The sequence below is a fragment of the Nerophis ophidion genome, linkage group LG05 (assembly GCF_033978795.1).
Source record: "Nerophis ophidion isolate RoL-2023_Sa linkage group LG05, RoL_Noph_v1.0, whole genome shotgun sequence".
NCBI classification, from domain to species: domain Eukaryota; kingdom Metazoa; phylum Chordata; class Actinopteri; order Syngnathiformes; family Syngnathidae; genus Nerophis; species Nerophis ophidion.
In genome coordinates, this window is record NC_084615.1 from 37,931,819 (window position 1) to 37,947,281 (window position 15,463).

At 43.3% G+C, this 15,463-nt stretch overlaps 2 protein-coding genes across 6 annotated transcripts in view; one reads left to right on the forward strand and one right to left on the reverse strand.

The window, feature by feature from the left end:
* Nucleotides 1-70: 70 nt before the first annotated feature.
* Nucleotides 71-9,325, reverse strand: LOC133553044 (uncharacterized). Its single transcript, XM_061900800.1, has 2 exons — nt 8,753-9,325; nt 71-8,513 (listed from the first exon to the last, which is right to left on the reverse strand). The coding sequence occupies exon 2, from the start codon at nt 6,924-6,926 to the stop codon at nt 5,997-5,999; it is 930 nt and encodes a 309-aa protein (XP_061756784.1). The 5' UTR covers nt 6,927-8,513; nt 8,753-9,325; the 3' UTR covers nt 71-5,996.
* Nucleotides 9,326-12,303: 2,978 nt separating this feature from the next.
* The window catches only part of gtf3c2 (general transcription factor IIIC, polypeptide 2, beta), a 37,862-nt gene continuing 34,702 nt past the window's right edge, over nt 12,304-15,463 (forward strand). For 2 of the 5 annotated variants that reach the window (XM_061900802.1, XM_061900805.1), the window contains exon 1: nt 12,305-12,609. The gene's annotated coding sequence lies outside the window, so the exon portion shown is untranslated. Of the gene's footprint in view, nt 14,776-15,463 lie in introns of all 5 variants that reach the window. The other 3 variants (XM_061900804.1, XM_061900806.1, XM_061900803.1) reach the window with 3 other exon arrangements.

Here is a 15,463-nt window from a genome sequence, read left to right on the forward strand (position 1 = left end):
TATATATATATATATATATATATATATATATATATATATATATATATATATATATATATATAGGGACGGCGTGGCGCAGTGGGAGAGTGGCCGTGGGCAACCCGAGGGTCACTGGTTCAAATCCCACCTAATACCAACCTCGTCACGTCCGTTGTGTCCTGAGCAAGACACTTCACTCTTGCTCCTGATGGGTGCTGGTTGGCGCCTTGCATGGCAGCTCCCTCCATCAGTGTGTGAATGTGGAAGTAGTGTCAAAGCGCTTTGAGTACCTTGAAGGTAGAAAAGCGCTATACAAGTACAACCCATTTATATATATACAGTATATCATATTTATTTATTTTGCCGTTTTTGTTCACATGTCGAAGGTGTTTTAATGAATATACAAGCATGTTTAACTGATAGATTCCTATCTTTTATGAAGACAAGAATATAAGTTGGTGAATTACCTGATTCTGATGACTCAGACGTCCACGTTTTCAAATGGAGGAGAAAAAAGTTCCTCTTTTCTGTCTAATACCACATGAAAGTAGTTGGTTTTTGGCATCTTATCTGCCCAGCTTTTTTTTTTTTTAAACACTTTACAAGAAATACATTGGCGGCAAACTCCGTAGCTTGCTAGCTTGTTTACGCTGGCTTTCGGAGACTCTTATTTTGTTAGCGCAGGCGCGATGGAGCAGCGCTTTTATTGTGAAGACAGGAACTGTGCGATCAGTCTTTAGGCTTAGGACGGGAAGTACGGTTGAAATAAAAAAGTGCCTTTTTTCCTTTACACTTTTTATTGATTGATTGAAACTTTTATTAGATTGCGCAGTACAGTACATATTCCGTACAATTGACCACTAAATGGTAACACCTCAACACGTTTCTCGACTTGTATAAATCGGGTCATGTGACCGCCTGGCTCTGTTTGATTGGTCCAACGTCACCAGTGACTACATGTGATTGGTGAAACACAGGCATGCGTAGATTCTACTTTGAAACTGTCATTAACCAAAACAAACATTAATAGATCGATAAAAAAAGTAGCGAATAGCGAGCTGAATGTAGATAAATGGAACGGAGTAAAAGTAGCGTTTCTTCTCGATAAATATACGCAAGTAAAAGTATGTTGCATGAAAACTACTCGTAAAAGTACAATTTATCCCAAAAGTTACTCAAGTAAATGTAACGGAGTAAATGTAGCGCGTTACTACCCACCTCTGCAATTTAGTGTTGCCAATCAACCTATCCCCAGGTGTATGTCTTTGGAGGTGGGAGGAAACCGGAGTACCCAGAGGGAACCCACGCATTCACGGGGAGGACACGCAAACTCCATACAAAAAAGATCCCGAGCCCGGGATTGAAACCCTGACTACTCAGGACCTTCGTATTGTGAGGCAGACACACTAACCCCCTCATCCACCGTGAAGCCCGAGATGCTGAGTCGTGGGTTCAAAAAGTGTCTTTCCTCGGCAGGCTTCAAGGCGCGCAGATCATTCTCAAACTTCTCTTCGGTCAGCTATATAAACCAATATAGAAGTCTGCTATGTAGCCTATTTAACATCCAAACCAACAAATGCTACCAGTAATTAGCTTTCAACAATGGACACAAATATCTTACTAAAGCAGTCATAAACTGAAAATGCACAAATAATATGTCACAATATTGTATTCATATAAACTTACAGGTTTAGGCCTTCAAAGTAAAAAAAAAAGCTTAATGCCTGCAGTACAGTGCTGTTTGTTTGACAACTGCTCTCTGAAACACATCCACACTAAGCCGTCCATCCATCCATCCATCCATCTTCTTCCGCTTATCCGAGGTCGGGTCGCGGGGGCAACAGCCTAAGCAGGGAAACCCAGACTTCCCTCTCCCCAGCCACTTCGTCTAGCTCTTCCTGGGGGATTCCGAGGCGTTCCCAGGCCAGCCGGGAGACATAGTCTTCCCAACGTGTCCTGGTTCTTCCCCGTGCCCTCCTACCGGTTGGACGTGCCCTAAACACCTCCCTAGGGAGGTGTTCGGGTGGCATCATGACCAGATGCCCGAACCACCTCACCTGACTCCTCTCAATGTGAAGGAGCAGCGGCTTCACTTTGAGCTCCTCCCGGATGGCAGAGCTTCTCACCCTATCTCTAAGGGAGAGCCCCGCCACACGGCGGAGGAAACTCATTTCAGCCGCTTGTACCCGTGATCTTATCCTTTCGGTCATGACCCAAAGCTCATGACCATAGGTGAGGATGGGAACGTAGATCGACCGGTAAATTGAGAGCTTTGCCTTCTGGCTCAGCTCCTTCTTCACCACAACGGATCGGTACAACGTCCGCATTACTGAAGACGCCGCACCGATCCACCTGTCGATCTCACACTAAGCCGACTACGGCAATCCAGGAGGGTCAAAATAGAACACAAACTGCAAAACTGATTTCCACCACTAGGTGTCTTAGAAAATAACATTGTGGGGCATAACACACCCCGTCTAGTATTATAAGATACCATTATGTCTTTTTACTGAGGAGCAGTACGACCTTTGAAACGGGTCTGGAATAAACCTTCGGGGTACCCTGTTTGATGATCTTCACATTCACTTTTCGAATCCTGCCGTCAGAGCTGGGGAAGGTTTCCTCAATGATGCCAGGGCCACTCATTCGTCTTTACTTGAGTGTCTTTGAGGAGTACCACATCACCTACTTGCAAGTTTGGTCTTTCTGACTTCCACTTCTTGTGGGGCTGAAGGGTCGCCAAGTACTCTTTTCTCCAACGTTTCCAGAAAGTTTCGGCTAGACTTTGAACTTGCCTCCATTGCTTGTTATAGAGATCTTTCAGATCCATGTTCCCTAGAGGAGCAGATACTGGATCAGTCTTTTGAGTAAGCAACATTGCGGGCGTGAGAACTGCTGGCATGTCAGGATCAGACGATACTAAAACTAGAAGCCTTGCATTCATGATTGCCATGATTTCACTCAGTCTCACAAGTACCTTGTGGGTGAGGCGACAGTTGTCTTTAAGCAACATAGCATCCAAAATGCGGCGTGCAATGCCGATCATCCTTTCCCACACACCTCCCATATGATAGGAGTGTGGCGGATTGAATATCCAGGTACAGCCTTTGTTCTGCAAGTGAACTTTCAACTCCGAGTCTTCTGAGTTTATTTGCAGTTCTCTGCAAGCTCCAATAAAGTTTGTGCTTTTATCGGAACGCAGGAGTCTCACAGGCCCTCTGATGGCGGTGAATCTCCTTAAGGCATTAATAAAACTGGAGGTTGACATTGTCTTTATGAGCTCGGGTACTCAGACAGGTGAACATGACTGCCCAGCGTTTATTCTCTGCATATCCACCTCTCGTCTTGCGCGATTAGATGGTCCAAGCCCTAAAGACGTCAAGTCCAACGTTCGTGAAAGGAGGATCCAAGGTAAGTCTATCCGCAGGTAAGTTAGACATTTTCTGTTCTTCGAGCTTTCCTGTCATTCTTTTGCAGGTGACACATTTGTTTAACACTTGACACAAGTCTCTTACTTCCTGTTATCAGCAGTCCAGCTGTCCGAACTGCGCCTTCAGTGAAGTGTCTGCCTTGATGGGCCACTTGTCCGTGGTAGTATCGTACCAACAAGGTAGATATCTGATTGTCTTTTGGAAGAATGATCGGATGCTTTTCTTCCCAGGTCATGTCTGCTGATGAAGTCCGACCTCCGACTCTCAGCAATCCTTCATCGTCAAGGATGGGATCCAAACTCTTGAGCGGACTGTGTCGAGACAACGCTTCACCCTTTGCTAGACTTTTCATTTAATCTTTGTACATATCTTGTGTCGTTTTCAATATGACCAGTCTTGCTTGACTGAGTTCATCTTTTCTCTAGATACAGTCTGTAGTTTTCCAGAAGACTCTAGCCTTTTGGACAAGCTTGGCAATTGCACGAGTGAGAGATTTCCAGCTGGATAATCTTTCAAAACGGTGAGAGCCAAGAAGTCCACTTGTGGCTTTCGTAGCATAGGTTGAAACTTGAGGGCGAACTTCTACATCAGTTTCAGGATGCAGAAGGTTAAATGCCTCTGGCTGTGGAACTTCATCCACTTCTGGATTTCTTAGAAAAGCCGGACCTGTCAGCCAGTTGGTATCTGGTAGGAGAGCCGCTGAGACAGACCTAGATCCATGTTTTGCAGGATTAAGTTTGGTGCTGATTTAGTGCCATTGATCTGGGGTAGATGACCTTCTTATTCTTGTCACTCTGTTTGCCACGTAGACATAGAAGTTTCTGGATGTATTATGTATGTAGCCCAGTACAATCCTGCTGTCTGTGTAGAACTTGACCTTGTGAGTATCTACATCGATGTCATCCATTATCGTCTCTGCAATTTCTACTGCCAAGACGGCTGCACACAATTCCAAACAAGGGACAGTGTGAGCAGGACGTGGAGCCAGCTTGGATTTCCCCATGATGTCCTTCTGTATCAATTGCCCTGAGGTATGCTACAACTGATATAGCCATAGTTGATGCATTTGAGAACACACAAATCTCTCTGTATACTGTGGAGAGCAGAGAAACAGAGATGTAGGTTCTCTGGATCTGGAGCTGCATAAGTTCCTTTAGGGAATCTTTCCAGACATTCCACTGGATTGCTTTGGCTTCTGGTAAGGGAGTGTCCCAATAATACTCTTCTTTGGTTACATCTCTCACGAGTGCCTTGCCCTGAACTGTGACAGGGGCCACGAACCCCAAGGGATCACAGAGACTGTTGACCACTGAAAGGATTCCCCTTCTTGTAAATGGCTTTGCCTTGTCAGACACACAGAAGGAGAAACTGTCTGTTTGAAGGTCCCATCTCAGGCCTAAACTGCGTTGAAGTGGTAGTGGATCAGATGTCAGGTCGAGGTCCTTAAGGTCTTTGGCAAGGTCTTCAGGGGGGAAAGCATCCAAAACAGTGTTGCCGTTAGATGTTATCTTATGTAGCTTGGTGCTTGACTCTGCCAACATCTCCCTTGCATTTGACAGTACAGTGATAGTTTCCTCAGCATTGGAGAATGAGGCAAGCCCATCATCTACATAGAAGTTCCTCATTATGAAATGCTTGGCATCTGTACCATGTTCTCTCTCTCCCTCTTCAGCTGCCCTTCTCAAGCCATAAATGGCCACAGCTGGCGAAGGGCTGTTACCGAACACATGCACAGTCATTCGGTATTCAGTCACTGGTTTTGTGAAGTTGTTGTCCTCGAACCACAAAAATCTTAGAAAGTCACGGTGTTCATTCCAGACTGTGAAACAGTAAAACACCTTATGTATGTCGGTGGACACTGCAACCGGCTCTTTGCGGAACCAAATAAGGACTCCAAGAAGGGTATTATTCAAGTCTGGTCCTTTCAAGAGGATGTTGTTGAGGGAAATGCCTTCGGGTTTAGCACTAGAATCAAACACCTCACGTATTTGATTCAGCTTTTGAGGGTGATGAGACACCAAAGGTTGGTAAGTACCAGCACTCTTGCTTCTCCTTCAATGGTGGAGCTAGCTCTGCTTGTCCTGACTCAAGGATCTTCTGCATGAACTCTGTGTATTGTTCTTTCCTAACTGGTTTTCTTTCCAGTGTGCGACATAAAGATTACAGTCGTTTTGCCGCTTGCTCTCTATTGTTCGGCAGACGTGTTGGGGAACGGAATGGTAAGGGTGCTACCCAGGTCTTAGCATCATTCATGTAGACATTGTTGTCCGTGATCTCAAGGAAGGCTTTGTCATCAATAGACCATGCTATTTTGTCATCCTCCTTTGTCCTCTCAAATATGTTCCATCCAAGTTCATCAGTGTCATCTTCCAGGAGATTTGTCTCTTTGGAGACTTGATTACGTGACCTTGGTGTGTTCTTGTCAAACTTTTCTTTCACATGAATAACACTTGTACATGGACTCGGGAAAGACGTCCGTCCATTAGGTAGGACATTGGTCCTATAGACATTAATGTTGTTTGGCTTGTGGACTCCCTTCAGACATACGTCTCCGACAATGACCCAGCTGAGGTCCAATTGATGAGCCTACGGTGCATTGTTGGGTCCATTGTACTGTCTACATACTTTGTGTACACGTAGGATGTCTCTGCCCAGATGCATGACAATTTCTGCGTCAGGATCAATAGCTGGTATTTTATCTACCACTGGCTTGAGGTGCGGATAATAATGTGCTATTTCTGCTGAGGGGATCTGTGCACGGTCATAGGGCATCATATCACACTCAATTAATGTTGGCAGTGGGATCTGTACCCTGCCATCTATTGACTCTACAATGAGATTATTTGCGCGTCTTCCTGATGTTTCCATGACTCCTGCGCATGTTTTAAGGGTGTAAGGAGTGGCACCTGATCCAATGCCAAACAGGTCAAATAGCTCACTCTTGGCCAGCGACCTGTTACTCTGCTCATCAAGGACAGCATATGCTTTAACAGCTTTCTCTCGTTGACTTGCACGGTATACACGGTCCAAGCATATTTTGGAACATGATCGGGAGCCAACTGCATTCCCGCAAACCTTCGTGCACTTTGACTCTACCTCTGGAGGTTCTTTCTCCTCTTGCTCCCCGCCTTGATCTTTGATGACAGAGCTCTCTTGTTTTCTTACTGCTGGGCCAGGGTGTAAAGCAGTTGGGTGCCTGCTACTGTCACACTCTTTGCTCTGCACAGTTCTATCACAGTCTTTGGCAAAGTGTCTTGTTAAGACACAACACTTGAAACAGATGTGTTTTTCTTTGAGGCAGGATATCTGCTCCTCCAAGCTCTTGTTGTGGAAGCCATGACATTTTCTTAGAGGATGGGGCTTATTATGTAAAGGACACACTCTGTCTGGATCTTCAACCCTTTTCTCCTCCTTGTTTTGTTTGCCTGGATCTGCTTTGGAAACCACAGTTTTCCTGGCGAACACAGATTGTTTGATTTCTCTCTGTAGTTTATCTGTCATGTTTGCAACACCCATGGTAAGCTCAGCAAAGCTGGGGTCATTTTGTATCTTTGCTTGGTCTTGAATAAACTGTACAAAGACGGGAAAAGGAGGATATTGAACCCGAAAATCTTCTTTATATTTCGAGCCAAATGAGATCCACTTCTCCTGAAGTAATAAGGGAGCTTCTGCGCTATAGGATTGACTCCCTGGGGTGTGTTGAGGTAAGCAAGTCCAGGTAGGAATCCATCTCTTCTTGCGGCTTCCAGTTCTAGCAATAGATCTCCTAGTTCGTGCAATTTTTGGTTATACTTATTTGCAATTCTTGGAAATTCCTCTAACCTCTTCAACATAGCATTTTCAATGGTTTCAGCTGACCCATAGCATTCATCCAGCCTCCTCTACAACATTAAGAGTCCTGTAGCGTCATGGATGTGGACTGAACGGATTCGTTTGGCCAACTCTGCAGACTTTGGTCCCAGCCTTCTGGACAGTAAATCTAACTCCTCTCTGTGGCTGAGGTTCAAGTCACCAGTGGCGTTGATAACGGAAGCCTTCCATGCCCAGTAGTTCTCAGGTCTATCATCAAACATCAGGAGATCAGCGCTAACTATTTATTTGCGAATGAGGTACTTGGCTAAGTCTGACGTACCTGATTGATCACGTGAGGGCATGTAGTTAGTGCACCTTGGTGGCGACGCTGCTGGTCTTGGGAAGGTGCAAATTGAAGTTGCTGGCGGAAACATCTTTCTTGGGGGAATTTCACAGGATTCCCAGGACTTTGTTGGCCTTGGGTGGTGGGTCTGCTCTGGCGTTCCCCTTGCAATTTGTGCAACGAGTGAAAATAGTTGTTTTTTTCTGCACAACTGCGTACATCCATACCGTGCATTTCCGTATCACCGTTGTTCATGTTCTGCTGGCGCTTTGGTGATAAGACGGAATCACCGTTGTCCATGTTTTGCTGGCGCTCTGGTGAATAAACGGCTCCTTGTTTCGGATCTTGGAGTTGTTGCTGACCATGATCCACAGAATGTTGTTGCACATATTCACTAGTGCGTTGCTGTGATGAATATGAAGCCAAACCTGTTACTCTTTGTCTTGAAGGTTCTCCAACTTCATCCTCATAAGCTTCTAAGACTTAAGGCTCAGCGCGTGCTGATTCAGCATCAATCCGTAACTTCAGTGCGTCAAAGTTATCTTGTATTTCAGCTGCTCTACATTGATTTTCCGCTCTTTCCGCTATTAACCGTGCCTGCTCGATTCATGTCTGCTTGTCTTTGAGCAAATGTAGCCTTGACTTGTGCAGTTTCGGCTCTGGCTCTTGCTCTGAGAGCTAAACTGTGTGATGAACGGTTAGAGCTGCCAGAGTGATAAGTACGACAGGAGTGTTCAGAAGGTGCACCTCGATCTTCAGGTTTAGGGTTTTGATCATCCATGATATGTTGTTGAATGTCTTTCTGGTCTGCAGTTGTAATGGCTCACTTTCATTTGAAAGCAGACTGAATGTTAAACCTTTTTACTATTCTGGTCTTGCTTTTTGCTGGTTAGCTTAGTAGATAGCTAACATGATATAATCCTTGATGAAAAAAGAGTCCCAAGCGATCAATCGTATATTTTGTAAAACTGTGAACAAAAACACATAAACAAACATTTTACATTTAGCATATGTCTATATACAACATACATGTGCATATAGCTATATAAACCAATATAGACGTCTGCTATGTAGCCTATTTAACATCCAAACCAACAAATACTGCCAGTAATTAGCTTTCAACAATGGACACAAATATTTTACTAAAGCAGTCTTAAACTGAAAATGCACAAATATTTGTCACAATATTGTATTCATATAAACTTACAGTTTTAGGCCTTCAAAGTCGAAAAGAAAGCTTAAAGCCTGCAGTGCAGTGCTGTTTGTTTGACAACTGCTCTCTGAAATACACCCACACTAAGCTGACTACGGCAAGACAGGAGGGTAAAAATAGAACACGGACTGCAAAACTGATTTCCACCTCTAGGTGTCTTAGAAAATAACATTGTGGGGCATAGAAGAGAAGAGGTGAGGACTGGTGTTAAGTTGTTAAAGTGTTTAACTTTGCTTCTTATAGAGTTAATCTGTGTCTTTATGGCTCCAAGACATTGTGTTCACCTCCTATACTCCATTTGTAAGTACATCAGAGAAACAGTCCAGTACTGTATTTCCTCTTGGTGCCTCTCAATCTTCACCTAACATCGTCATTTTGTATCTTTACTGTCTGATCTAATTACTGTGAGCTTGGATTTCTTAGTTCATATACATAAATGTTTCTACCATACTCATTTTTTACAAGCAATCTGCTTCTGGTTTATCATACTAACATTGTTAAAACAACGTATGTACTGTAAATCTTCATGGCTTGTGTTTCTGTTTAAGATCGCAAATAAAGCAATGACTAAATCCATTATCGAGGTATTCAAACCTTAAAACCTATTTTAGACATAGACTTATACAAACTTTATTGATCCACGAGGGAAATTGTTCCGCACAGTAGCTCAGTTTCAAAGGATGGAAAGGGTAAGGATGGAAAGGATAATGCAGGTATTAAATAGACTAAAACTTTACCATAGTAGCAAATAAAAAATATAACATATATGTAATATTTGCATATTGAATATGCAGTATATAATATATGTTGATATATTATTATAGTTTTATATAATATAGACAATATATAAATGGGTTGTACTTGTATAGCGCTTTTCTACCTTCAAGCTACTCAAAGCGCTTTGACATTACTTCCACATTTACCCATTCACACACTGATGGAGGGAGCTGCCATGCAAGGCGCCAACCAGCACCCATCAGGAGCAAGGGTGAAGTGTCTTGCTCAGGAAACAACGGACGTGACGAGGTTGGTACTAGGTGGGAATTGAACCAGGGACCCTCGGGTTGCGCACGGCCATTTCCCCACTGCGCCACGCAAATCTAAATTACCATGTACAATATTACATTAGAGTTAGACTTCCTTTTTTTGTCATTCCAATTTGAACTTTACAGTACAGAACAACATTTCGTTGCATTAGCTCGTTGTAGTGCAGGATAAAAGAGCAATAAGGTGCAGATATAAATAGATTAATGTACAGATAAATACAACGTTTTTCATGTGCATCTACGTTTATGGATGTATGTTATATTGTCTTTATATTCCAGCGAGTTAATACGTTTTGAGGATTTTTTTTTTTTTTTGATGCGTTCAAGAGTCTTATAACCTGAGGGAAGAAGGTGTTACAGAACCTGGAGGTTCTGCTCCGGAGGCTGCAGAACCTCTTTCTAGAGTCCAGCAGTGAAAACCGTCCTTGGTGGGGATGTGAGGAATATTTACAGATTTTCTGAACCCTGGTCAGGCAGCGGCTTTTTGCGATTTCCCGGAAAGGAGGAAAAGGAGTCCTGATGATGATCTTTTCCGCCATCCTCCCCACTCTCTGCAGATACTTCCAGTCTGAGGCACTGTATATGTAACAGCTGCAGCAGAAAAAAAAGGTCAGCATAAAATAGTGAGTCCAGGGTGTACCCCGCCCTCTGCCAGAATGCAGCTGAGATAGGCTCACGCACCCCTTGCGACCCCGAAAGGGAAAAGTAGTAAAATATGGTTTGATGGATGGATGGATGTTAGTGCACCAGTTGAGGAAAATGAGCAAACTACATAAACAACATCCTGTAATTTGATTTTGTTATTATTTTATCTTGATGGATTGAAAATTAACACCAATGACTGATGAACATTATCACATGATTTATTCAGAAAGTATAAATATCGACAAATAAAGATAGAATACAGCAACATGTAAGTGTACAAAAAAAACCAACAACATTATGATTTGTACATTTTCGGAATGTGCTTGTTCTATTTTTAAACAAAGAAAACAATCTGAAGTTGTCTTTATTTTTAAGCTATCGTGCCGTGATTTTACCAGTCCGGCCCACTTTCAAGTTGTTTTACTCTGTCCTCCACCCTGAGCCAGCCCACTTTAGAGAAGAGGGTTGGTTTGGAGAAGTGGGTTGGAAGCTCTGCTTCTTTCTACTCCTTTTCGAACATGTTGAAAAGAGAAACTGGAAATTGAGATGTATCATGTTGTATGCTTGCATGTTTGAAATAAACTCAAACTCAAAACTCAAAGTAGATCCAGCAGAAAAATATTAATTATAAACAAGGAGAGGTAATTTTGTCATCCATTTAATTTCTAAACTAGACAAAAAACAAAAACATTTACAACTAATTACACTAAATACTTCTACTTCCTTAAATACTGAGCTGTAATAAAAATAAAATGTTTTGACAGAAGTCTGACTTGAATGTGATTAGATCATAGGTGTCAAACTCTGGCCCGCGGACCAATGTTGGCCCGACGTCTAATTTCATTTGGCCCTTGAGGCAATATGAAATCAACATTAGAAATGGACCGCCGGTATTGTACAGCGCATTCACCGCTAATACTCATACTTGCCAACCCTCCCGACTTTCCTGGACTCCAAAATTTCAGTGCCCCTCCCAAAAATCTCCCGAGGCAACCATTCTTCCGAATTTCTCCCGATTTCCACCTGGACAACAATATTGGGGGCGTGCCTTAATGGCACTGCCTTTAGCGTCCTTTACAACCTGTCGTCACGTCCACTTTTCCGACATAGAAATAGCGTGCGAACCCAGTCACATAATATATGCTGCTTTTACACACACACGCACACGAGTGAATGCCAGGCATACTTGGTCAACAACCATACAGGTCACACTGAGGGTGGCCGTATAAACAACTTTAACACTGTTACAAATATGCGCCACACTGTGAACCCACATCAAACAAGATTGACAAACACATTTCGGGAGAACATCCTTACCGTAACACAACAGAACAAATACCCACAACCCGTTGCAGCACTAACTCTTCCGGGACGCTACAGTATGCACCCCCCCTGCCCCCCCCCCCCCCCCCCAAGCAATAATTAACGTTTTATTCATGCACTTTCTCTTGCTACTTCAAAGCTTGAATGTTTGATTCATTCATTATTGTTATTTTATTTTCAAATGTATTATTAGGCTGTGGAAAAAGTTTATTTGGATATTTACCTCAGAGGGCTGCAAATAGAAAAGATGTATTAAATTTTTATTTAAAATGTATTTGATATACCATTGATATGTTATTATTATTATTATTTTAAACTAAATCTTTGCATGTCACTATAAAGTAATATAAGCCTTGCTTGTTCAATATTCAATGCAAAACTTGTTTGGGTCCCTACTAAAAGGTTAATTTGTTCACCCTTGGCCCGTGGCTTTGTTCAGTTTTAAATTTTGGCCCACTCTGTATTTGAGTTTGACGCCCCTGGATTAGATTCTACCTAATAAAGCAGCAGATAACGGAGTACAGTGTCACATGTGTGCCGTTAGGGGGCGATGTAAGCCGTCCTTGCCACTACGGTAACATGGCCGACTGATGTAAGCCATTGTGAATTTCAGCCTCAGCTAGGGTTTATATTCCATCTGCTGAGCGTAAACGCAGTAGCTGCTTGTCGTCCAAAACAAAGAATGCTGGTATCGGTGACTATTTGATCGGAAAGAACGAAAGGTCAATTTGTCGGTTTGCGGACTCGAACCCACATGTTCGGATCCGAGCATGGAGGACTCTGTACGCGGGTGATCAGCCTTTGCCACCAAAATGTAGTCCTTTGACGGCCTACCCGGTGAGCACTTTAACCCTTCTACCATTGCTACTGGTGCCATGTAATTTTTTTTTAATACATGTTCTTATTTTCAGAAGTATTAGTTGTTTCATAGTGAGCCAGGGCGCCACGTTCTACTTAGCAACTTAGCATTAGCCGTGTGCTAGCATGAGCGATGACATTGGCCATGGATGAAATGTAACTTTTAAGCACAAATACAAATGTCACTAGCTTGTGTTTACTGGTTGAAACATTGCCGACCGAAGAGGCGTATCGCTCGTAGTATTATTTGTTTTACCTTGTCTCTTTTAGACCACTGTCTCAACAAGTAGACGTACGACGCGTAGAATTGTCAGATAGCTCAACGATGTTTGGCTTGTTCGCTCGAACATATGACAAAGCATTATCCTCTTGACTTTCCATCCATCTATTTCTACCACTTGTCCCACTTGGAGTTGCGAGGGGTGCTGCAGCCTATCCCAGCTTCACCTGGACGGAAGGCATTGTACACCCTGGACAAGTCGCCCCTCATCGCAGGGCCAACACAGATAGACAGACAACATTCACACTCACATTCACACACTATGGCCAATTTAGTGCGGCTAATTCAAAGTTATGCTCAAAATAAACATTTGGTCTGCGTAAAACGAATAACAAAAAAAGCTATTTCATTTATTTTGTAAAAAAAAGTTGACTGTAATTGACCGCTGGGACTGAAGGTGTCTAATACACTCACGGGACACAACATTAGGTACACTGGTACTATTCACACAAGCACTTGCAGCTGCATCTAAAGTTTGGCCGCAGACTAAACATGCATCCTTCCATTTTTCTACCGCTTGTCCCACTCGGGGTTAGGTTGGAGCCTATCCCAGCTGCACCCGGGCGGAAGGCATTGTACACACATGTCGCCACTATTAGAAACATTTTTCAATATTATACTGTAAAGTTGTTGCCCACTGCAGACTACAACCACAATGATACAGTTATTGTTCATTATAGTCATTGTTGTATTTGTAAATGCAAAGACGACGTAAATTTGTTACCACTTTCAACTCATTCTCCATCCATTTTTCTACCGCTTGTCATTTACTGGTCGCTGGAGCTTATCCCAGCTGCACCCGGGCAAAAGGCATGGTACACCCTGGACCAGTCGCCACTATTAGTAACAAATAGTTGTATAGTGCTTTTCTACCTTCAATGTACTCAAAGCGCTTTGACACTATTTCCACATTCACCCACACATTCACAAACTGATGGCGGGAGCTGCCATGCATGGCGCTAACCACAACCCATCAGGAGCAAGGGTTAAGTGTTTTGTTCAGGGACACAACGGACATGACTAGGTTGGTAGAAGCTTGGGATCGAACCAGGAACTCTCCGGTTGCTGGCATGGCCACTCTCCCAACTGTGCCACGCCACAAGTTGTTGACCACTGCAAACTATAACCACAATAATAGAGTTATTGTTAGTTATAGTCATTGATATCTTTGTAAACGCAAAGACAACGTAAATTTGTTACTATTTTCAACTCATTGTCCATTTATCCATCCATTTCCTACCGCTTGTCCCACTTGGAGTTGCGGGGGTGCTGGAGCCTGTCCCAGCTGCACCCGGGCTAGAGGCATGGTACACCCTGGACAAGTCGCCACTATTAAAAACATTTTTCAATATCATACCGTAAAGTTGTTGCCCTCTGCAGACTACAACCACAATAATACAGTTATTGTTCATTACAGTCATTGTTATATATGTAAACGCAAAGACGATGTAAATTTGTTACCATTTTCAACTCATTCTCCATCCATCCATCCATTTTTCTACCGATTGTCACTTACAAGGTTGCTGGAGCCTATCCCAGCTGCACCCGGGCAAAAGACATGGTACACCCTGGACCAGTCGCCACTATTAGAAACCATTTTCAATATGTAAATGTGTTATACTTGCATAGTGCTTTTCTACCTTCAAGGTACTCAAAGCGCTTTGACACTATTTCCACATTCACCCACACATTCACAAACTGATGGCGGGAGCTGCCATGCAAGGTGCTAACCGCAACCCATCAAGAGCAAGGGTTAAGTGTTTTGTTCAGGGACACAACGGACGTGACCAGGTTGGTAGAAGCTGGGGATCGAACCAGGAACTCTCCGGTTGCTGGCACGGCCATTCTCCCAACTGCGCCACACCGTAAGTTGTTAAACACTGCAAACTATAACCACAAAACAGTTATTGTTAGTTCTAGTCATTGTTATCTTTGTAAACGCAAAGACAACGTAAATTTGTTACCATTTTCAACTCATTCTCCATCCATCCATCCATTTTTCTACCCATTGTCACTTACAGGGTCGCTGGCGCCTATCCCAGCTGCACCCGGGCAAAAGCCATGGTACACCCTGGACTAGTCGCCACTATTAGAAACAATTTTCAATATGTAAATGGGTTATACTTGTATGGTGCGTTTCAACCTTCAAGGTACTCGAAGCGCTTTGACACTATTTCCACATTCACCCACACATTCACAAACTGATGGCGGGAGCTGCCATGCAAGGCGCTAACCACAACCCATCAGGAGCAAGGGTGAAGTTTTTTGTTCAGGGACACAACGGATGTGACTAGGTTGGTAGAAGCTGGGGATCGAACAAGGAACCTTCAGATTGCTGGCACAGCCACTCTCCCGACCCGTTAGTTTTTGACCACTGCAAACTATAACCACAATAATACAGTTATTGTTAATTATAGTCATTGTTATCTTTGTAAACGCAAAGACGATGTAAATTTGTTACCATTTTCAACTCATCGTCCATCACTCCATCCGTTTTTCTACCGCTTGTCCCACTTGGAAGTGCGAGGGGTGCTGGAGCCTATCCCAGCTGCA